Source organism: Camelus dromedarius, chromosome 10 (assembly GCF_036321535.1).
Source record: "Camelus dromedarius isolate mCamDro1 chromosome 10, mCamDro1.pat, whole genome shotgun sequence".
NCBI classification, from domain to species: domain Eukaryota; kingdom Metazoa; phylum Chordata; class Mammalia; order Artiodactyla; family Camelidae; genus Camelus; species Camelus dromedarius.
In genome coordinates this window covers 67,526,063-67,551,212 of record NC_087445.1, presented here as the reverse complement: position 1 = coordinate 67,551,212, position 25,150 = coordinate 67,526,063, and the positions used below count along the sequence as shown (strand labels likewise).

The window sequence follows — 25,150 nt, the reverse complement described above, 5'->3', positions numbered from 1 at the left end:
ACCTTCAGAATCTTAACCATTATCACAGCAAATTATTCATGAACCACCTCAACACTGACCTAGACACAACCTGAGTCCCAACCTAACGTGAGAATCCCTGTACCAGTTAACTTCTATAACATACCCATGAGAGTATCTGGCATGTTATAAATGCTTAATAAATGTCAGTGACTTCTACTATTAATATCCTCATCATGGAAACAACTATGAGCACACTGAAGGCCTGTTACAAACCACTGGGACAGGGACCTCACAAGTTTTTGTAAGCTGACCCTTATGACAACTGTATGAAGCAGTTATTATTCCTATTTCACATTTAGTCATCACAAGAACCCAGCAAAGTAGTCCAGTGTGTGTGTCCTGCCCTCCTTTCTCAGTTGTGTCCGCACTGAGTGCCTACGAGCTATCAGAACCAACATACTGGCTATACTGTGTACGATGATGAAGGTGACAGACCTCTGTCCCGCTCTCAGGGAGCTTAGTAGGGAGAGAGGCAAGTAAAGAGACATTTACAACAGAGTGTGAGAAGTGCTGAGGAAAGGGAATCGGGGAAGGACAAGGAGCCAGAGGAGCACAAAAGAGACTCAGCCGACTCATACCGGGAATAGTCTGAGTTTGGGGAGGGGTTGGTAAGGGGAGACTTTCTGAAGAAATGATATCTAAATGTGGTAGGCATTAGGTTTGTTCACTAGTCCTCTGGTTCTTATTCCTTCCAGTAGAAATGCACTTCCCCAGCCCCTCTGAAGTTTGATGTGGCTGTACAGCTTGTTTTGGCCCATGGAATGTGAGCAGAGTGGGTGTCGCCTCGGGGCGGAAGCCATAAGAGGCAGTGTGTGCTCCACCACATTTGTTTCTGTTGGCTACAGTACAAGTTGAGAGGGAACTGCCGTCAGCTTGGGTCCCAGAGAGACTATGAACGTGCCCCATGCAGCATGAGCAAGAAACAGACTCCTATTGTTTTAGCCATGGAGATTTGGGGGTTGTTTGTTACTACAGCATTGCCCATCCTATCCTGACTAATACACCACAGTCAGAAGAATGAGTGCAAGTTGCCAGTACTGGGGGTGGAGTTTCCAGGAGGAAGAAGGAGCATGTACAAAGGCTTTAAGCTGCAAGGAGTTCATGCCTCATGTGAGCAACTGACTGGAGCACAGGTAACAAAGAAGGGAGTAAAAAGAAAAGAGGCTGGAAAGCCATATCACAGAGGGTCTTCTAAGATCATGAGCTCCATTTTACAGTTGAAGAAAATAAAATGTGAAGAAGTTTGGGATCTTACACAAAGTCAAACTTCGGCTGGCCTGTCTCAAAAGCTGATGGTCTCGGTATGACAAAATTCCTCTGCCTCCTGTCTTGACATGGACATCAATGGCATATGGTTCCTGACCCTCAAATCAACATGGTTCTGGCCTAGTAAGGCTAATCCCAAGTTCTGGGTATATGTTTTTTCCTGATAGGATCAGAAGAAAAATTAAGGAATTTTGAGAAAGGATAAGCTCTGAAGACAACGCGGACAGCTGTGTGGATCCAGCATTTAAGGTTTCCTCAAATAAAAATAATCCTGATTACTACCTTCATGAAGTCCCTCAATGCCAGGTGAGTACTTTAAGTGTATTACCTCACTGAACCTCACAACAACTCGTCAAGCTAGATTCTAAAACCCCACTTTCCTAGGAGGAAACTGAGGTACACAGATGCTGAGTAACTTGCCCATGGGCTTGAATGACAGAACTGGGATTCAAATCCAGATCTTTCTGGCTGGTGTTCTTTCCATGACTCCATGCTGCCTACCCTTTGCAATCTATTTCAAGTAAATTAGGCACTGCTGCCATTGCAGAAAGCTTTTTTTCCAAAGTCAGTAATATGAATCTTGGGACTGAAAAGGACAAAACCACCATGTCAGGAGTTTAGGGATTTGGATCAGATCTTGTTACTTTTATGGTTTTTAATTCATTGAACAAAAATCATGCTGACATGTTTAGGTCTCTTTTTTGTTCTGCCAAAGCATATGTCAGTATAAGGAAGGAACAGGAAAATTAAAACTTGATCCACTGATTCAAAAAACTTAATCCTGCTGAAATACGAGGACGGGCAGAAAATAAATGAATCTGAGTCTGTAAGAAACCTCTTAAACTTCTCTACAGAGAAGTATTTCAATACTACAATTCACATATAATGTGAATAGGTATCCTACTTTTGCAACCAATCTTTAATAAAATAAAAAATTTATCTTTTTTGCTACATTGTTATATTTGTATTTTACATGCAGAACAAAAATCACATTCAAAAATATGTAAACTGGGACTCAAAAAAATCTTGGCAGTAAATGGCTGTATAAAGAAAATGAAATTATAATATATGTAACTTAGCCTTAATAAAGTATATGTTTATATTTATTAATGTAAATGTGATATTACTATACGATTAATACCAGGCAGTTTCCATACATAATAGTATTCAATTACTGACACTGACAAAAACATTGCAGGTTCAGGATGCAAATACAGAGGCAATAATCTAAGGAAATGGAGAGGGGGGTGCAGGGAGGAGGGGGGAAGAAGGGAGGAGGGGAGGGGGCACCAGGCACAGGAAGGGCTGCGGGGAAGCGAGGAACATGCATGCTCATGGGGGTCTTGACCTGAAACGTATGCAAAACAGGAGATCAGAGGCAGTCAGAGTGATGGAAAGGCACCAGTTTTGAAGTCAAGATGGACCCGTTTTATTCCTACATCTATCACTCAGAAGCTGAAGCTGACTATCCTTGGGCAAGCTACCTCATCCCTCTCAGCCTCAGTTTCTTTATCTCTAAAATGAAGATAATCAAAACACCTTACAGGGTGATCAGGAGAAGCAGATACAACATATATAAAGGACCAAGAAAGATAGCAGCACATAGTAGCCTGGAATAAACGATAGCGTTTATGAATGTTTTAATCAAACACACTAATTACTTCCTTATGAAACAACGAGGGCACATCTGTTTTAGAAAAGAAACATACTATATTATGGAAATATTTTAATTCCTTTCCAAACCAGTGATTAATACATCTGATCATCTCCATCTCGCGTTCTCAGGGTTCTGTGAGTACACGCTAGTTGTCTTCCAGGCTCTGGGCTCGGCTGGTGGGTTCTGAGCACTGCTCTGCACTTGGCAAGCACTCACTCATCAAGCACTGGCTGGGGCCCCTGTGCTCCCTGCCAGATCCTGGGCCAGGCTGTGGAATGCCAGAGGGGAGGCAGGCCTGGTCCAACTTCTCCAGAGGCTCGGTCCAGCAGTGTAGACAGCCTTGTCAACCACAACTCAGGAAGAGCAGGACTGCTGCTGGGACAGAGGGAACGGGCCTTCTGTGGGAGGACCAGCCGAAAGTACAGCTCATTCAGCCTCCTTGAGATTTGCAAAATGCCCTAGAGATGCGTAGTAACTCAAGGCTGCAGAAGAAAAGAAAGGGCACTTGAGGCAGAGCACGGTGGGAGATACAATGGCAGGAAGGCATAAAGCTGAAAAAGGTGCGTCATGGTCAACTTTGTTCTGTAGGCCTGGAGTTTTCAAATTCTCCTCTAGCCACAAAACCTGGGCTTCAAAGAAAGCCAAGGAAGGGCCCCATGTATAAAACAGATAAAAAGAGAGCTATTTCAGTTAATGAGGGACAGGGCAATGACGGGGAGATGGGGCGCGGGTGGGGGGCGGCGGTGCTCCACCCCAGGCCTATGAAGCTTATCCCCACCCTGACTCCCCTCCACCTCTGGGCCTGCCATTCACTGGCCAAGTGGCCTTAAGCAAGTGATTTAAACTTTCTGAGCCTTGGTCAGCTCATCTAGAAGTAGAAATTGAAAATAAACAAGCAAAAAACCCCAGCATCTACCTTTCAGAGTTCTGTGAGGATTAGATGAGATAATATATGGGAAATGCACAGTACAAAGCTTGGGAGAGAACAAACGAGGAAATGCAAGCTGCTTTTGTTGCTACTGTTGTTTATGTTTTGGCAACTAAGGAGGCATCTTCAAATAATGAAGAGGCTTTTCATGGACATTTTTTATAAACAAGAAATGACAGGGCAAACACTCTATGATCCAGCAAGATGACTTTTTGAGATCTAACCAGTAACTTAACATCTCATGTACATTTTAAAATCCAAATGTTGCCAGCATGTGGCCATGATATTTTCTCTTTCTGGTATTAATTCATTCATTTAGTTTATAGTTTCACTCAACAGCAGTTTACTGGGCACCTACTGTGTGCTGGCCACTACGTCAGATACGAGGAATATAGCATTAAACACACATGAGTTTGCAGTCTGGCTAGGAAGGCAGTCATCAAACACATACACAATTAGTCAATAAGTTACTGTTGTAATAGCACAATAAAGACATATAGAGCTCTATAAAAATAATAAGCAGGGGGAAGGAGTCTGATCAAGCTCTCCTATGGAACTCCAGGAAGAAAATGTGAAGATATTTAAGTTAAGGGATATTAAGATGAGTAAGAGAGGAGAAGCCAGAAGATCATTCCCACCAGAAGGACTGGCCTGTGTAAAATAAAGGCCTTTTTGCAAGTAAGGAGGGTACTGCTCTTGGGGAACTGAAGAATGGCATTGTGGCTGTGAGACAGAGAGCAGAGGAGAAAGACTGTCCCCAGTGAGGCTGGCGAGGCTGGCAAGGGCTAGACTGGTACACAGGCTCTTCAATGTCATATCCTGTCTTAGCAGATCCACTGACAGACGCATGGGCACAAATGGGGTGCACACACAGCGGAATATTCTTCAGCTTCTCAAAGAGGAAGGAAATTCTGATACACACTAAACTTTGTGAACATTATGCTAATACAATAAGCCAGGCTCAAAAGGACAAATATTGTATGAGTCACCTTACATGAGGTACCTACTATAGTCAAATTCTTAGAGATAGAAAGCAAAAGAGCGATTACCAGGGGCCTGGGGGATCAGAGGATGGGGAGTTACTGTTGAATGGGTTTAGAGTTTCAGTTTTGTAAGATAAAAAGAATTCTGGAGACTGGCTGTACAACAATGCGAATGTACTTAATACCACTGAACTGTACATTTAAAAATAAATGACGTGGTAAATTTTTAATGTATATCTCACCACAATAAAAAAAAAAAGTAGAGAAAAAAGGTCTTCGTTGATTGTTTCTAAGAATAACACAGAATACCACAGACGTTCAAGTGAGGCAGAGGAAACGTGATCAGATTTGTATTTTCCACAGACAGCAAGCAATGTACAAACCAGACCTAAGCACATGGTGAAAGCCTGCCCAGGAGCCTCCGGGCAGGCGGACGGGTAGCTTGGGACCCACCCTACAGCAGCGTCTCGGCTGGGTGATGAAGACAGCAGCCTTTTCCGCTAGGGTCAGAGAGCCTCCCAGCATAAGGCAGGGGTTTTGGCTGAGCAGGCAGGGTCACACTTTGTTTGCACAAACTCCACCAGGCAGGTCTTCCAGTAACATCCTGGATAGGAGGCCTTCCTGCAAGATTCCTTGAGTGTGTTCCCATGAACAAAAAGCAGAGGGGCATGCCCCACCAGTAACTCACACAGCAGATAATCCCCCTGACTGAAATGACACTTCCCATTGTTTCAGTGAGAACAGGGCACGCACAGCACCATTCACCAGGTGTACATCAGTGGAAGCCACGCTCAGCATGACGATTACAGTAAAAACTGGTTATAGTATGTCAGACACTCAACTGTAAAAGGATCTCTGGTCACTAAGAGGGGACTTAAAAAGGTAGAAAGAACATGCTCTAAAGCCAGGAAGACCTAAGCTGGAATCCCTACTCTGCCACTTGTTAGCTGCAGAGCCATGAGTGTGCTGTTCAACTCTCCAGACTCAGTTTCCTCATGTATAAAGCGGGAGTAAGAATATTACTGAGGATGGAAGCCAGGATTAAATGAAATGATGGTGGCCAGGGCTTGGCACACTGCCAGGGTGCCTGCACTCCAGGAGCTCTACACAGGGTGGCTGCTTTCTGATTCTTACCATAGAATCTTCCAGGCTTGGGGATGTGAGCAGTGGGGGAGAGAGCGGTCAAAAAGGATTTAGTCACCTGGAGCTTGAACTACTGAGCAGATGGTGAGCAGACTGGGCAGAATGGGAACAGAGGAGGGCAGGCGGCATGGGCAGTGGAGGCAGGAGGTCTGCTCCAGCAGCTGTGCGGGACAGGCTGAGGGACAAGGGAGCTGCACTTCCAGGGAACAAACAGCCCATCGGAGCACAACTCTGACAGCTTAACCGAGGGAAATCTGGCCACCTCCTCACAGGGCTCCTGGGAGAGCCCTCCCAGCAGCAGCATGGCCCTCAATCAGCAGCAGACACATGCCCTGCTGTATTGTTTGCTGGTGGGCACTGCCCACTGCCTTGGGGCCGCTGGCCCTGAAGGAAATGTTTTTGTCTGTGTAGCCTAGCCAGACTTCCTGTGCTTCTAGGTACACAATCTTTCCTCCCCTCTTTCCTCCCCACCCCACCCCACCCCCAGCTCACCAGCCTGTCTTACATACACTGAGGTCTCATAAAGACATCAGGTGTCCTTCTGGCCCAAAGGAAATCATCACATTTTGGAAGGACTTCTATCATCAGCAGTATCTTCGGTTCACTCGAGGAACACAAGCGGACACCTGATTTCAAAGGCCTGTCCTGTGACTGAGGCCTGGCTAAACCAGACACGCCATCCTGAAATACAGCCCAGCCTGATGGAGAGAGTGAGGAGGCTGAGGTCAGGGGTCACAGCTCCACATTCTCAGCTGAGTGACCTTGATTAAGTCACCTGTTTTCTTCTTCCCTGTCACCCTAGAAAGATGGAAACTCAAGTCCAGGGATAAGTGGAGGTAACTCTTACCTCAGCTCTCACGTACAGGACAAAGCATAGGTTTGGTGGTCAAGGTGGACTTTTTTTCCACTCTCACCTCTGCCACTGACAGGTAGGGTAACCGTGGACTTAAAATTAACTTTTCCTTCCTAAATCACAAAGAACGGTGCCTAGTGAAGTGTTCAGGAGAACAGTCTCTGAAGCCAGACTGCCAGGATTTGAGGCCCAGATCTATCACTGCTTAGCGGTTATGGCCCTAGGCAAGTAACTGTACCTCTTTGCCTCAATGTTCGCATCTGTCAAATGTGTACAGTACCTAATGAGGTGGGGAATACAAATGTTACCTTTCTTTTTCCACAGTTAGTGTTAAGAGCGAATGAGAGACGACGGTTAAAGAACTCTGCATAGGCAGGAATTGACTATTTTAAAAGCTATCAATCATACCAGTAATAAAGTAACAGTGATGTCTCCTGCTGAGGGCAGAGCACAGTGGCTGTAAGCCCAGGCGCTGAGAAAGATGCCTGTTCTTCCCCTTACTGACCAGGTGACAGCGGGCCCAAAGAACTTCCTCCCCCGTGACTCAGCTTCTTCATCTGTAAATAGGGATAATAACATACGTACCCCAAACACTGTTATGGATGGATTAGTTAATATACCAAGAGCACCTGGAAGAGTGGCGGGCACAGAGCGAGCGCTCACAGTCCTTCGTCCCATGAACACTGACTGCATTACTGTACTGACGACACACTAGGTCCTGGTCCAGTGGCTAGGGTTACAGCAACACACAGAACTGACAGAGCATCTCCTATTCGCATTCTAGTGAAGGAGAGAGTAAATAGAAGTATACAAAATGACATGTAAGTGCTATGAGTAAAAGAAAGCAAGACAGGGAGATAAGGAGGGACCTTGTTATGATCACAGTAAGGGCCCAGTGATAACGGCCTTGACCTCCAGCCCCAGTGCCGCCTGCTCCCCTTCAATAACACTAACAATGACTAACATCTGCAGAGCTCTTTCCATGTGCCGGGCTCTAAGATGACGTGCGCTCTGTGCATTAGCTTAGTGAACCTTCACATCTCTCCTAGGACACTAGCGGTATTGTTACCTAGCTTCCACAGATTAGAAAAGGGAGGCTCAGACGCATCAAGTAACCTGCCCAAAGCCACACAGCAAGTTCCTGGCAGACCTGGGATCTGAGCCCAGTGCAGCCTGATTTGAGTTCCAGACCTCCCTTGCTGGTGCCAGATGAAGTGAAGAAGGTGCTCGTACCAGCTGCAGTGATAAGGAGAGCACGGCTGTTACACTAAGGCTCACTTAGATCAGAGTCACTGCTGCTCCTCCAGCTCCCCTCCGAGTCTAAGTGCAGCGGGAAGAAAGGAGAAAGGGAGTCCCTAGAGGTCCACGATGGACTAGTGATCTGACATGCAGGGGCCAGTGGCCAGGTTCTGCAAGTAGGTGCAGGACACAACGGGTGGACAACAGAAGAGGGGCAGGGGGAGGAAGAGCCTGTCCTTTGTGGTCCTTCTGCATAGGTGTTGATGGCAGCCTTCTCCTCAGTCCACGCTCTACTCTTGATTCCTGATTGCACTTTCTTGCGTGTTTCAAACAGAACATCTGTGCTGGGAGGAAGCTCCCATTCCACACACCTGGGACCTGAAATCACAGGAGGTGCTCCTAAAAGGCCACAGGCTGGGTGAGGACAAAGTAGTCATCCTAAAACTGCATGGAAGCCCGCCAGGCCTGCCAGGTAGAGGGCAACATGCTGGAACACCACCAGCAGAATGAATGAACGCACGGCCCTGGGAAGCAGCGACGGCAAGCAGGCGGCGGGCGTGAAAGGGCTGGAACATCAGCTGCAGTTGCTCAAACGCAGTTGGTGGCTGCCCCAGCCCCAGGGAGGTCATTAGGCTTTTGATTTTCTCTTTTTCCTTTCAAGGTCACTAAAGGCCTGTCTATGTGAAGGTTGTGTGTGAAAAGGGTATTACCGGTATTTCCTAGAATGTGCACCTTATACACACTGTCCCTGGTACAAGATCCGCAAAGCTGTATTCAGCAGCTAGACAGAGGGGCCACAGAGCCAGAAGGAGGCAGGTTCCAGGTCAGCAGCCCAAAGAGCAACGTGATCGTGTGGCAAGAACACGGGCTTTAGAAACAGGCAGATTCAATTTGAATAATGACTCCTCTGCTTACTAATCTGTGACCCTGAGCAAATTACTTAACCTTGCTGATTCCCAGTTTCCTCATCTGTATTATACTTGTCTCAGAAGGGTATTTCTCTCCAGGCACAAAAACAATGAGATCACCATGAAAAGCTGTACAGATGATTTCGTTAAGCCAAAAAAAGGAAGTTGTGGCACTGCAGAAATTTAATTCCATTTATGTAAACTAAATATGTGTATGTGTGTGCATGTGTGTGTGCATGCGTGTGTTTGTATGTCTGCATCTTTTAAAATCTAGAAGGATACACACTGAACTTTCCAGCAGTTACTTCTAGGAAGAATACTTGGAGAACAGTAACTTTTTATTCTTCTTTAGGATTTGAATTTTTGATAAATGTGTGTTATTTTTATAATTAAGGAGAGATTAAAATCATATATCTGGTAAGAGTCTAGTATCCAGAACACATAAAGATCTCCTATAACTCAACAACAAAAGTACAGACAACCCAATTTAAAAATGGGCAAAGGGCTTGAAAAGACATTTTTCTAAAGATATACAAATGGCAAAGAAGCACAAGAAAAGATACTCAACACCAATAACGTTAGGGTAATGCAAATATGAAATACCACTCCAAACCCACTAGGGTGGTAGTAAATAATAATAATAATAATAATAATAATAATAATAATAATAATAATAATAATAATAATAATAAAACAAGTATTGGCAGAGAGATGAAGAAATTAGAACTCTTAAATATTACTGGTGGAAATAAAAAATTTCACAGTCCCTGTGAAAAAGTTTGGCAGATCATCAAAAAGTTAGAGTTATATTACCCACTGATTCCACTCATACATATATATCCAAAAGAACTAAAAACATGTTTACACAAAAACTTATGCAATAATGTTCATAGCAGACTTGTTCATAATAGCCAAAAAATGGAAACCACTCAAATATTCATCAGCTCAAGAATAGATAAATAAAATGTGGCATATCCACATAATGGAATATTATTTGGCAATAAGAAAGAATGAAGGACTGATGTATGCTACAACACAGATGAACCTTGAAAGTATTATGCTAAGTGAAAAAAGCCAGTCACAAAAAACCACATACTGTGTGATTCCATTCATGTGAAATGTTCAGAATGGGGAAATCTATAGACCGAAAGCAGAAGTAGTTGCCTAAAACAATCCCTGGGGAGGGGAGTTGATCTGGGGTAAAGTGGGGAGTGACTGCTAGTGGGTTCAAGGTTTCTTTGTGGGATGATGAACAAATGTCCTAAAATTGAATGTGGTGATGGTTGTAGAACTCTCTGATTATACTAAAACCCACTGTATTGTACACTTTAAGTGGGTGAATATATCTCAGTAAAGCTGTTATCTGGTTCTCATCATCATCCTGGGTGGAAAGCTTAATGGCAGGCAACGTGCATGGTTTCCTCACCCGTGGAATGGCAGTAACTGCTCCCCTGTAACAGTTAACAGTCCTCACGTGGAAAAGGTCATGGGAATAGTCACTAACAGTTCACTTGATAATGACAATTTTAAAAAGAACATTCCTTCTCATTTCATGAATATCTTTTCTTTCTTCACTGGTGTCAGACCTGCATCACGGTCTAAAGGCTCTCCTTGTCTAGTCCTGCTCCCTCTCCCCTGTACCCTTCACATGAGTTTCTCCCAGTAACTCTTCAGAAAAGTAAATATTGCTATTATCCCATTTTACAGATGACGGTTGAAATAACTAGCCTAAGGTCACATAACTCATTTTATTGGTTCTCTTCTTTGAGTTTTTCTGACTGTACCCTTGGCTCCTGCAGGCATCAATTCCCAATCTTCCTGGCTGCACAGAAGCTCCGCCTCCCTGTTTAACTCAGCCTGGGGACCCTCCTACCTGCCTTACCAGTTTGCTCTCCCTGGAAAAACCTGGTCATCATCCTTGAGAAGCTGCACATCAGCATATGGTGAGAAAAAACACTTGAGAAAGGGAATCCAGGCTAGGAGAACCATGACCCAGGACTTTTTCTGTTCTCTGGTGAAACTCCCTGGTCCGATCCCAAGGAGAATTCTCCTCCATGCTGTCACCTTGGAACAAAGTCTGAAGGAAGGAGCCTGGTCCAGGCATAAGGTTTATCAATGCTGACAACACTGGGAGGAAAAGTGGGAGCTGATGATGGCAATTATCCAACTACTGTGAGGTCTTGGGGAGCAGTGCAGTGGGTTGGGGGTGTCAAGAAGAGTCAAGGCCTCTCGGCCTTTCCAGAAACACTAAGCAAATCTCGCACCACAGGCAGGAAAAGCCACTGGATTTTCTTCTTTGGGCTATACCTTCCAGGAGGTCTTGTTCCCCACAATTCATATTCAAAGAACAAACCAAGTGCTCATTAACAATCAAACTACAGAGTTCCTGAGCAACTTAAATTCCAAGATAATTACAACATAATGACTCAACTCCTCCCACCCCTAAAAATGGAGGAAAAGATAGAAAAAAAAATGAACATGGGGCTGGAGGAGGGGGTTAGTGAGGAAGAGAGGAAAAGAGAGTGTATGGTCTAAAAGGGAAATCTGCAAACAGAAAGAAAATATCATTGGTTTTACTCCCAGTCCGAGAAAGAATGTTTCCAAGAACTCCTTAACCAGGAGAATTAGAGAATAACAAATACTGTAAGAAAAAGAAATGAAACTTTATTAAGTATCTATGACATACCAGGCCTCACGCTAGGAGAATCGCATATAATCTCCCCTTACTCTTCAAAAAATAATCACAGAAATTATGCCCATTTTACAGAAAAGGAGGCTGAAACTTCCAAAACGTAAGTGACTTGCGCAAGGTGACTACAGCCAGCATATTTCCCAGACTGCCACCAGCCAATGACTACATGTGGCAGAGGGACTCCTTTAACAGGCAATCTTCACTCAGGAACGCCCCAGCCACCTGGCTGATGTCCTCAGAACGCACTGCAGTCTGAGTCGTCCTCTACTCAACCCTCCTCTTTTCCTTTCTTCACTGGTGGCAGACCTGGACCTTGTCTCTTTCACAAGCCTTTTTTCCAATAAATTTCTTGCACATCTAATTCTGTCCTGGCGTCTGCTTTCAGAGGACCCAAGTTGATACACCCAGAGCGTGACAGAAGAGGGATTTGAAACTAGGGCTGTCTAACCCTGTGCTTTCCTTCATACCCAGAGATTAACTGATAAACAAATCATGTTGCTAAATTCACTGATCAATTCTCAGACCTTCCCTTCCTTGACCAACAGCAAGAGCCAGTGCAGCTGATGAGTCCGTCCTCTTTAAAACACATCATTCGGTTTCCAGGCCTCCACACTCTCCAAGTTCTCTGGCCTCTTATTCTCAGTCTCTCTTGCTGGTTCCTCCTCATCGCCCTGACCCAGAAACCTTGATGTGGGGTGTCCAGGGCTTAGTTCCCAAACCCTTCTCTCTGTCAGCTATATTTGCTCTCTAAAACAATCTCATCTAATTTCCTGGCTTCTACGCGTTCATGCCTCCCGATCTCTCTCTCTACCCATACATGTCCTCTGAACTCAAAACTGACATATCTAACAGCATACTTGACCTCTCCACTTGGATGTCTAATAGTACCTGAAAATAAATATGGACAAAACCTGCTCTTCCTCATACCTAGCCTGTCCTCCCAGTCTGCCCAGCTCAGGAAATGGCAACTCCATCCATCAGCAAATCCTGACAGCTTTTCCTTTAAAATGCATCCCGAATCTAACCACTTCTAACCAACACCATCACCACACTAGTCCAGGCCGCCATCATACCTGGATTAATAGCTCCTAACTGGTCCCTGCTTTCACCCTCGCCTCCCCACAGTATAATTCTCAAAATAGCAGCCAGAATGATCCTTACAGAACCTAAATTGGATCATGTCACTCTCTAGCTCAAAACCCTCCAATGACTTCCCATTTCATTCCAAGTAGAAGCCAAAATCCTTACAATGGCCTATAAGGACAATGATGGTTAATTTTATGTGTCAACTTGACTGGGTCACAAGCAAACCCAGATATTTGCTCAAACATTACTCTGGGTGTTTCTTTGAGGGTTTTTTGAATGAGCTGAACATTTAAATCAATAGACTCAGCAAAGCAGATTGCCCTCTGTAATGTGGATGGGCCTCCTTCTATCAGTTGAAGGCCTGCATGACACAAAACTAATAGGGAACTTCTCTGAATATGAGGGAATTCCTCTTCCTGACTGCCTTCAGAGCTGGAACAATGGTTTTTTCTCTGCCTTCAGACTCAAACCGAAACAGCTCTTCCTGGGTCTCGAGTCTCCTGGCCTTTAGACTGGAAGTACACCATCAGCTCTCCTGGTTCTCAGGCACTTCAGACTCAGATCAGAACCACACCATCAGCTCTCCTGAGTCTCCAGCTTGTCCACTATCGACCTTGGGACCTGTCACCCTCTGTAATCGCAGGAGCCAATTCCTTATAATAAACCTCTTCATATACATATACACGTATGTACACACACACACGCGTACATACACACACACGTATATATATATATATATATCTCCATACATCCATATACATATCCATACATTCAATAAATTATTCCGGGTGCTCCTATGAGGGTGTTTTTGGATGAGTTTACATATACATACATATCCATATATACGCATGGATGTGTGTACATTATATACACACAGATATAGATATACATACAGATACAGATACATATGTAGCCTATTGGTTGTTTCTCTGGAGAACCCTGACTAATACAAAGACCTTACATGATCTCGGCCTCTACATTTCACTCTGACCTCATCCCCTATTTCTCTCCCCTCCCTTGTTCTGCTACAGCCAATGAGCACTCTATTCCCTGAACACCTCAGGACTCCCACCTCAGGGCCTTTTCACTTGCTGCTTTCTCTGCCTCAGCGCTGAGTATAGGCACAGTTTGCTCCCTCACATCCTCAGTTCTCTGCTCGACTATCACCTTCCCCCTGAAGCCTTCTGTGAACACTTTACTTAAAACGGCACCAGCCCGCTACCCCCATCTATGACATCCTTTATTTCTTTTCATTGCCTTATTTTTCTACACAGAGAGAAAAATATGTCCATCTGGCACACACCCCATATGTGTGTGTTACTGTCCATTTGCCGAGCATAAGTTCCACACGGGCAGAGGTTTTGTCTGGCTTGTTCACTGCTCTATTCTCCATGTCTAGAGCTATGCCTGACACACAGTAGGTGCTCAATAAATATCTGCTGAATAAACTTATGAATATCCTAGAAATTTCACATTACAGCATAAAAATTTTATATTCTCATAAAAGCAGTTAAGTGGTTAGGGAAGTGACTTGCAGAGGGGCACGGGGACCTTTCAGGACAACTGAACTGTTCTACATCAGGACTGAGGTGGCGGCTACAGGGACACATCTATTTGTCTGAGTTCATCATCGTCCACAACTGAAATGGGTTAATTTTTTGTATGTAAGTTACGTCTCAATAAAGCTGACTGAAAAAAACATGTACCTTATATTCCAGACTGCCTCTCACACCAAAAAGTGGCACACAAATTCACTTTCAGATTATGCACCCTGATTTGAGCTTTGGTAATTATGCTCCACATGGCTTGGGTTGGTATATAATTAAACTTTAAAATACCAATTGCTGCCCGTTATTACAAAAAGAAAAAGTGCTCTCAGAAGTCCAGAGACGTAAGAAGAGACTTTGAAGCAAGCAGACTCATACTTAAATCCAGCACAACTCCATCTTTATTAATTAGCTAAATGAACTTGAGCACATTATTTAACCTCTCTCAGGCTTACTTAGCTCATGTATAAAAAAGGGGGGGGGCATAATAGAATAAAATGACTTAAATAATACAGCACAAGGCCTAGAATATAGTTCATACTCAGTAAACAGTCACTTTACTTAACATTATTATTGCCATGCAGTGAGTCAAGAGAGCCATTCAAGTATCAGTGGGATTTCCCAAGAGAGTGACATCAAGTTTGGGTCTGAGGATGACTGGAGGGGTCAGCGGGGTGTTTTGCAGACGGTCTCCTGGCCCTGAAATGTCCATGTCTCTAAGAAGCTCAGCAATACACAGCGTACTGGTGCAAACAAGCACTGGGGCAATCAAGGAGCAGAGGCTGCCCCAAGGCCCCCCCACATTCTGTTCACCTCTTCCCCAACTACAGTCCCCCCTACCACTTCCCACTCCCAGCAGAAGAACAGGAAGCAAAGCCTTAGCAGATCATTACAACACTGTTAGTAAAGAGAAAAATGCTAAACAACAACTGGGATATTCAACAACTGGGAACTATTTAATGCTATATATAACATGCAAACACTACACATCCCTTAAAAAAAAGGAAAAACTCTCATCGGAGACAGCAACGACACACTCAATTTTTTTAAAAGTGCAGAAGAGTATGTATAATATAATCCCATATCATTACAAGGAAAATGTGTCTGAAGTTGCATAAAAGAAAAATCTGGTGAATCAAGGTACCAAAAGTAGTGCCCTATGGAGAATAGGATGGAAGTACTTTAATTTTTTATTTAATTCTACTTAAAGCAAAACCACTACAGACACTGATGAGAAATAATGAAAGGGAGGACAATCCAGGAAGGATGCAGCCTCGCTGGGGAATGAATCAATCTTATGTGCTTTTATTTCTGCAGCGAATTCGTGATTCCTTACAGGTTTATTTAAAGCCAGACGTGAACTCAGTGCTTGCAAACCAAAGCAGCCTCATTCTACTTTGTGTGGTTTTCTCATCGATATTTGGTAGAACAATGAGTAAGGAGGCAGTAGTTGTTGGTTTGTTTGGGAGCATAATGAAGATGTGAATGGGATGGGGGCAGAAATCTGGCCTGATCAAAATCAACTCCTGTTCAAAACTTTTCAGGGTCCCTGATTAAAAAGACTGATACACCAGATGAACCTGCCATCAGAAGACAAGAACAGGGAAAAAGGCAGGAAGTAAGACCTGAGTTCCATTCTGCTTCTGCCCCTTGGTAGCCCTACGACAGGGGGCACTGACTCCTGGGAGATTCAGATCTCTCATCAGGCAGGTGGGCATAAGAACAGTCTCCTGACCGCAGAGTGGTGGTGTGAGAATTCAGGGTGAAATCCTCAAGCATTCAGCACAGCACCTCCAGGCATTATACCCATAGAGCAGGTGGTCAATAAACAGTATCCAGAATTTGATTACATAAATAAGAAAGAAAAATAGAAGAAACTGTATCAGTGAATCTTGATTAACAGAAATGTTCAAAGAATCCATCCAGTGGACTGACTTCACTGGCCAGAGAAGAAAACAAAAGCTACACACGTTGTCAGTGGGGACAAGGAACCAGAGGCCAGCCATGAGAAAAACTCGCACACAGCCACACACAGCTGGATTCTCAGAGGCTATGAAAAGAAGGCTTGGTGATAAGAACCACTCAGGCTCCAAGCCTGACCTGTTATTGATTTAGGATTTATCTTCCGCCTACTTTCCAAAGGGATCGGAGGCAGATTACAGTTAAGAGTCACGTACTCAGTAGACTCATTTAAATAAGAATATAAGAATCAGAGAAGTGTAATGAGGGTGAGGTACCAGCTGAGATCTGCTGCAACTGCAATAAAACTTAATTCTGGGCATCCAGAGTTAAGGAGAAAAAGCAAACTTGCAGACTATAATTATGCAGAGGAAGAACCACAATCAACCAGGAAAGGTAAATTTTTATAGAACTAAACTTGAAATTTTACCATCAGAAACTCGGAATTTATGCTTCTGATTCCCTCCCACCTCCTAACAAGCTTTAGGGTGTTATTTTCCTCTTAACAGCTTTGCCAATTACCAGCTGGGTGGCCTAGAGCCAATGTGTCACCTCTTTGAATCTTAGTTTCTTCACCATTAAAAGGGAGTGACACACCTACCTACTTATTAAAAGTGGATGAAGAAATATTTGCTAACATTAACCGGGTGCTTGCCGAACATCAAAAGCTTTGTGTCCCCAATCTCACTGAAATCTCCCAACAACCATATAAGGCAAGTCCTATAAATATTTTACAGATGAGCTCTCTGAGATTCAGAGAGGTAGAGATAGTTGCCATTGTCACACAGCTAAAAAGGAGAAGGATCAGAACGCAATTTCATGCTTCTAGACACCACAGCACCAATTTAACCATCATAATTTTCCACTTTTCCTGAGTATGTTAAGCACCTAATGGTTCCTGGCGTATAGCTGGTACTCAACATATTAGTCCCCATCCTCACTTCTTCCTTTTCTCCTGAAGTAAAATTATATTATATATGTATATATAGAAAATTTTAAGTCTGCTGAAATAGTATTAGTATCTTATATTTATATAGCTTCTTTCCTCTGAGGAGAACACACTATTTAATCTATTTTCTCTACTAATCTCACTAAATCTCTACCTATCATCATGTATTATTTCATTTATTTTACAAATAAGGAACCAGAAGGCAGCAATGCTGCCAGGGTGACATGCCTGGAGTCATATGGGAGTCACTGCCAAAACCAAATAAAAACCTTGGTCTTCTTCACGTCTAAGTCAACCTTTATCGTCTCACATGGCACAGCCTCCATAATAAAGAACAGATCGTTCATTTTTTATCTGGAAAACGACCAAATGTATAATTCAGTAAGGGGCCTCATGACCTTACCACCTTGTCAAAGGGGAAGAAAGTATATAAAAAATGAGGTTTGCAGGAGCAGACGGTTTTGGTCCGTCAACTTTCTCTTGGATTACACCCATTAACCAACATAAAATAATGCAAAATATAGTGTAACAGATCTCTACATCTTTGGAAATTCAAGTTAAACTCACTGACCTTTCAAACTTATATACAACGCACAAGAGCAATCATTAACTCGTGTGGGGCTGCAGGGACGCACGTCGTGCTAACAAGCTCTTTGAAAGAAAAGTGTGATACACAACTGGGCCACTCTAAGAAGCAGCCAAGCCAGCACCGAGCATGTTGCGGCACCAACTCCCAGCATCACAGCATCCCTGAGCTCTGCAAGGGGCCTGGCAGGCCACGGGGAGAGGACCCCTCACCTCGTGTATGAGGAAACCAAGGCTCAGGGAGGTTAAGGGGCTTTCCCAAGATCTCACAGACAGGAGAGCAAGAACTAAAAAATAAACCTACTGACTACCATCCATTCCACTTGCCGGTCTTGCTTCTGATGTCCATGAGTCCTGGCACTGTGCAGAATTACTTAGCTATACAGAGCACAGGAGAAACAGCCTAGACCCTGGTCACAGAGAAACTCAGGATTCAAATGCTGACTGCTACTAACTGGCCATGTGGTCTTGAGCAAGTCCCTTAATTTTTCTGATTTTCAGTTTTTTTCATCTATAAACTGTGGGTACGAGTAAATTCCACAAGTAAGCTGCAGGTCATATAAACAAGAGGCCTGGCACAGCCTTGAATTCCACAAAGGCAAATATCAGGTCCGTACATCCCCAGCACCCAGCACAGAGGCTAGTGCATAACACAATTGTAGAAAATTTGCTAAGCAAATCAATGAACTAACCAGGCAAACAGGTACTGGACTTGAACCCAGGTCTATGCTTCTTAAACACTATGTTATATTGCTCCCATTTCACATGACTTGAAAGCAGAGTGTTAATTCGGACTTACGGAGTACTGAGCACATGATGGAATAAGGCAGCTGTTTTCTGCCATAAAGCAGGAAAAAAGTTCAGTGGGGAAAGTTCCTGGACTCTCGGTGTTGGTATTAATTCTAGCTGCTAGCATGGGTGCATCACGATGCTTTGGACTCAACTAAACCTGGCCTCAGCTTCAGCATAACCTGTGTGACCTCAGAGATATCACTTTACCTCTCTTAGCCTAAATTTTCACACCTGGAAAGAACCTACTTTACAGAGGTTGTGTGACAAATGAGGTGATACGTGTAAAGGAATACAGGATGCTTGTAGCACAGAATGACTTGGCATGCAACACATTCCATCTCCCTTCTAGTTATTTGGAAACTTCATCCATTCATTTCATTTAGGTCTCTGCTCCAATGCCACTTCCTTCCTGAACCTTCCTGTCTACAATAAAACCCCCAACTCTATCCCCTTAGCTTGCTTACTTTTTTCTTCACTATCCTTATCATCACCTGCCATTACATTACACATTTATTTATTTCCCCATTTACTGTGCCTACTTGACTATAAAGTAATGCCTGGGAGGATGGAGACTTCTTGTTGTTTTGTTTACTGTTCTATCTCAATATCTAAGAAAGTACCTGGCATGCAGTTTGTGCTTAATAAATATTTGTTGAATGACTGAATGAATGAATTCAACACTTATTTGGGACTTGTTATATGTGAGGCAGTGTGTAGGAATAGGGATTTAAAGGTAATTAAGAAATGAAATTACAGGAGAAACGAATTCTGCCTGCTACGGCATCTAAGAAGATTCTCATCTCACCCGGACCACTACAGTGGCCTCCTGACTCTTCTCCCTGTGTTTACCCTGCCTCCAACATTCCATGTGTTACTCAGCAGCCAGAGAGACTCCAGAAAAGTCAACATCAGATCAGGTCTTCTGCTTAAGTGCTCCCAGTGGCTTCCCACTACAGTCAGAGTACAGCCCAAACTTCTCACCACAGCCTGTAACACCCAGAGCACCATCCTCTCACTGGTCCCACCCCATCTCCTATCAGTCCCTCCCTCCCTCCATGTGTTTCAGACACAACAACTTTCTCTTCCTCAAACATGTCAAGGTCTTGTCATTTCTTTTCTTTTTTAATTTGAAAATAAACATGTTTTCATGCATTTAAAACTCTTAAGTTCTCCATATTTATACAATTAACAATATTCTGTTCTTATGCCTAAAATTCTTCAACAAGCAAGGACTAATGTGAAAACGACTCTGTAAGGAACCTGAGTTAGAGATTACAAGCATCAAAGTCTTTTCTGAGTCAGGGCCTTTGTGCTGTCTGCTCACTCTGCCTAGAAAGCTCTCCCCCTAGCCTGGCTCTCTCTCAATATTCAACTGTCAGCGAAAATGTTACCTCTTTAAAGAGTCTTTCCCAGCTAAAGCTGTCCCTGCCACCATCACCTCATCAAGTTGCTCTCTACTGGATCACATTACCTTTCTTTCCACATAGCATTTCATTTTCTGGAATGACTTTCCCTATTTATGTGTCCTATCTTCCCAACCAGGATGTAAAATACATGAAGACAAAAACTTTGTCAAGTTTACTGCTGCATCTGACTCAGTAAACTGGATCTCAAAAGATGCTGGAGTTTGCCAGGATGAGAGGTATAGGTAAAGTATGCTGTTGGCCTAACAGTATCATGGAGTGTTGATTTCCTTCCAAAGACAACTGCCCCACTGCATCAAAATATGCGAATTTCAGCCAGACTTACTTGGGAATGGGTACCCGAATTAGCGTCCCTTCCACTTCTGGGTTCAGATTCATTCCACTTTCTCTTATAGCCTTGATAGCTGCAGCTGTACACTGAAAACCAGATCAAAAGGTAAACAGAATTAGTAAATAATTATTACCAGATGCAAGCCCTCTGTCGATAACTGGCAACCCATCTTGGCAGAACATGGAAACATTTAGTTCTGTTACCAGTAAGATCAGGAAGTTACATTGGTGTAGAGTGCTTTGATCAAGCTGAATAGCAAACTATGTCCACTCCTGGTACCAGTGTACTGCGGGAGGGAAAAAAGCAAAGAGAAGGAAAAAATAAAAAGAAAACAGCTCTGCTTCTTTGAAAAGATTTCAATGGTTTGAGGCAACACAGATCAAAACCACAATAAATTCTCTAGGGAGGGGGGCTGGACTGTGCAAAGATTGGTGTAAAGACAGCTGAAAGATTTTATACATTAAAAATTCCAGCTGACATTTTACACTCAAAATATACCAGTGGTGATTTGGAATGAGTAAATAAATTTAACTCATTCACATCTACGTGCACATCAACCTCACTCATGCTTTGGCATGAGCAATGAATCTCTGCTGCTGTGTGCTCCAAGAAAGGTAGTACAGCATACCAGTTACAAGCATGGGCTTTGGAGTCAAAAAGATCTCAGTTCAAATCCCAGGTCCGCTAACCATGTGACCCTGGGCAACATGCTTGACCTCTCTGAGCCTCCATGTTGTAACGTGAGACCATGTGGTACTATCTCTCAGGGAGGATGAAATGAGGTAACATGAGCAATGCATCCTGCTCTGTGCCTGGGTGCCTGTAACACCCAGGCAAGGGGCGCTATTTTATAAACTTATTACATAAAGGTAAGAATGCACAAAACCCCCAAATTAGGCTGAGCTGATGCCATCACTTAGCTGATGCCCTGCTGTCCTGACATCCTCCAGGGTCTTCTCGGACACAGTCTAGTTCTCTAACGTGCCAGGTGGCACACTGCTACATTGATTGCCCAAAGTGCCTCGTCTCACCTCAAGCAACATTATAACCACACCTAGCTCATAATCCTAAAGTATAAAAGAAAACAGTGTGGAAGAGAGGTCACTTCACTGGCATGACAGCATGGAATTCATAAAAACAAGGCCTCTGACATTTTCAAAAGAATTTTAGGTTTGACCAGAGCCAGTCCACATCACTTGGATTCACAGAGTCAATTCCCAGCCTTGAGTTCCTCCCTATACTTTCTGGTTTAAATAAATTTGTTGCACACCTATTCTACTTTTCCAGGTTTTGTTTTGTTTTTTGAAGGGAGTCCCTAAAAAGCTTCTCCATTACATTCTAAAATGACCTTAATTCTACAGGGACATGAGGTATTACCATAAGGTCAAAAAGACAAACTAGCGTTCCACATGCAGATAAACCATCCCCTCGGGAGGCTATACTCAGAATCTAACAGTGTGGCCACCGCTTAAAATTGTAAACTCTTAAAATGTACCTCTGACCACAGACTACTGGGGCTGGAAGAGAGTTTGGACATCATCAGGTACAGTCCCTTCCTTATGTATGCAGGGACCCACTCAAAAAGGTCACATCCCTAAGCACAGAGACAGTCCCTGAGAGCCAAGAGCAATGGCATGAGGACCACACCCATCACCTTCAGGTTACTGGCAGAGCTAAGAGAAGAGTCTGGGCTCCTCAACTCTCTATCCAGTGATATTATTACTCTGGCTCTATTTTTTTTCCACATCCCCTAGCTCAATGTATTCAGTCATTTTGGCACAGGGAATTTGATCTTTTTTTAATAGCCAAAAAGAATCTGGAATTAGGTCTGGTGTATAAAGGGTATGGCCAAGGCAAATAAAAGAGTTGGATAAAGAAATGAAATTTTCCTCTGCAAGAGAACTGCCACCTCCCTTAATGAAATGAAACACAGATTTTTAAAGTTAGCAGTAAGGGGAGAATCACCACATTGAAGGAGTGGCCTGATTGCAAGTCTCCCAATCCTCGTCTTCTGAAGCTTCTCACTGAATGACGGACAACTCAGCTGTAACCATCACCCTTCCACAGTCTGGACCAAGTGTTGCCACACAACCTTCCCAGGCAGGCATGGGAGCAGCCACTGCTGTTTCCAAGCTGGGCAGGAATTGTATCTCAATATTTACATCTTCCCAGTCTAAGACTCAGTGCCAAGCACATGGTAAGTGCTCAGGAAAAGCTTATTGAATAAGCATATTAATGCACTGGCTCAGATCTGTGCATTAATATACTTATGCAACGAGCTTTTTTGAAAAGCCTTATGTTATACTATTTTATGCTTGTTCTGTGTCTTTCACATGCAGAAAAAAATGTGAATCAGGAGAGATTTCATTTGCAAAAAAGACCTACTAAAAGAGGTTGTTCTTCAAAAATATTCTAAATATGTATACTTTAGTTTGATCTGGTGGGACACAGAAACTCAGGGAATTATAATCATTTTCCCTACATGACTTTGGAACTACTCATGGTTCAGACAAAAAGGTATATATTTCTATTGCATTTCCATCTCTTAGCCTTTATCCCTTCATTGAAGTGATGCCCACCAGTACCCAAAGGCAAACAGCAACACTAACCCACTGGTTGTGGCTGCCTGGAGTCCCTTGTTGAGAAAGATCACAGATCCCACCTGGGGTCAGGCAGGAAAGAGTGCTGTGATCCATCAGCAATGTCTGCTGTTACTACTTTTAAACTAATAAACCTAACTCACTCACATCTACACTCATACCTAGTGCGTGTCTATGCTAAAGGACAAGAGACAGGTGAACAAGTCCTTTGACAGTTTGGGTTTAAGGCAACAGCTGACTTGCAGGGACTCAAAAAAATATCTGTTGAATTAATGAACGGACAGTGAAAGGAGCAGAGGCTTCAGTGCTGAACAGACCTGCTCAAATCTCTGCTCAATCACACCAGTGTGAACCTGAGGAAGAGAGTCTACTTCTCTGAGCCTCAGTCACCTCACCTATAAAATGGAATAAATAATGTTTAATTTCAGAGAGTATTTGTGTCGATCACATGAAACAAAGCATGAGAAAGTAGTGTCTGGTAACACCGGAGATGCTCAACACACATTTGCTTTCTTCCTTCTATGAGAGCAATAATGGAGCCTACAGAATTTTCTTTTTTTTAATTTGCCTTGTTCAAATCACGCTGTGGTTTTTCACTCCCTTCTTTTCTTTCCCATCATTAACTCTAGCTGCAGGCAAGTTTATGGAAGGCAGCAACCGTGTGTATCATTTATCAAGCAGGACACATGCTAAACAAATGCAATGCAGTTTTCTGTACTCAATGCATTTGAAAAGATTATGCATGTAAATCTGCACCGTGTCTCTACGGCATGACACAGAAATGTTCAGGTCTGAAAAGAAAGCCAACCGCATGTGAAACAGAAAGGAATTATATAAACACCGAGAGGATTAGCTAAGCATTTTGAACCTATAAACCTGGGTACTCCATGGACAGCTTCTAAACTAGAGGAAGGAAATGTTTAGTTAGAGCTATTTGTTTAATATATACACCAGATGAGATAAAGGAATTCAAAAGACAATGTAACTCACACTTCCTCACTCTGTCCTTGTAAAGAACCTCCCTACTGAGATGATTGTAGATGTTTTTTTTTCCAAAACCCAGAGAATTTCAACTTGGAGAAATGGCAAAGAAGCTTTGCTTGAAAAATGAAGATATACTCCAACTTCCTAAGAAAAAATTAAGCTGTTAATACCTCCTCCTGCCTCATAAGATGCTCTGGTGGCCAATCAGATGCTTCTTCTGTGAATGCCATTTGCTATTTAATAACAGAAGTGGCTGGCTCTGAAAAGCAATCTGCCTGATGAGGTCTTCAAGCTGTGTAATCAGGAGGCTATTCCCTAAATTGGCCCGCAGTGCCTATGGGATTAGATGAACAAGGTGGAGAGGCCTCAGTGGTTCAGAGGGGGCCAGAAAGGGAAAGAGTTGACAGTTCCCTTTCTGTCCATCTCTCTGCTCCTCAGTAACCCCAGGAATGAGTGTCTCCCTTCCATCAACCTAATGACAAGTATACTTTCATCTGAGGAAAACTTACTGAGTGTGTCCATGTGCCATGCACTGCATTACGTGCTGGACAAAATGTGCAATTTAGATGTGACTCCTACATTCCAAGCTTATAATCTAGTGAAAGCAAGATGGAAAATTAAGATGTAAAGAATTATGCATAACTATTAATAATGATAAGTACAATGAAGGAAAAGAATCGTGTTGTAAAAAGTGGTTAATGTGGAGGAACAACTGAGATTGGGTAGATTAGGGAAGGCTTTCCTGAGAAAGTAATGTCAGTTGTGATCCAAAATATGCGCAGCAATTAGTCAGACAAGCGCGTTCTAAGAAAAGGGAACAGAATATGCAAAGGCCCCAAGGATGTAAAGGGAATGAGGAACTGAAAGGCTAGCGTGGTGAGAGCAGTGTGCAAGAATGACCGTGGGACTGGAGGGTTTGCAGAGACAGGCCGGGGCCATATCATGCAAAGCCTTCCAGGCCATGGTCATCTTTTTCTTAAAGATACTTGAAGCCAATGACACACTGAGTGCCTGGGAATGACATAACCCAATATATATTTTTTAAAGCTCGCTCTGGCTGTAATATGGAAAATAGAGATGGGGAGTAGTGAGTAACAGCCCCCCACAAGTGTGGCTGGCACATCAGCTACAAGAGTGCTCTGATTTGAAATGGTTCATTCATAGCAAGGGTTTTCTCTTACTCAAATCTCTAATCCAGTTTGT

General features: G+C 43.3%; 1 protein-coding gene across 2 annotated transcripts in view; it reads right to left on the bottom strand.

Moving 5' to 3' along the window:
* Window positions 1–25,150, bottom strand: part of MRRF (mitochondrial ribosome recycling factor) — a 56,455-nt gene that overhangs the window by 13,564 nt on the left and 17,741 nt on the right. For both annotated transcript variants that reach the window (XM_010998004.3, XM_064490497.1), the window contains one exon: window positions 20,358–20,449. In XM_010998004.3, the coding sequence (XP_010996306.1) occupies window positions 20,358–20,449 (92 nt within the window). The remainder of the gene's footprint in view (window positions 1–20,357; window positions 20,450–25,150) is intronic.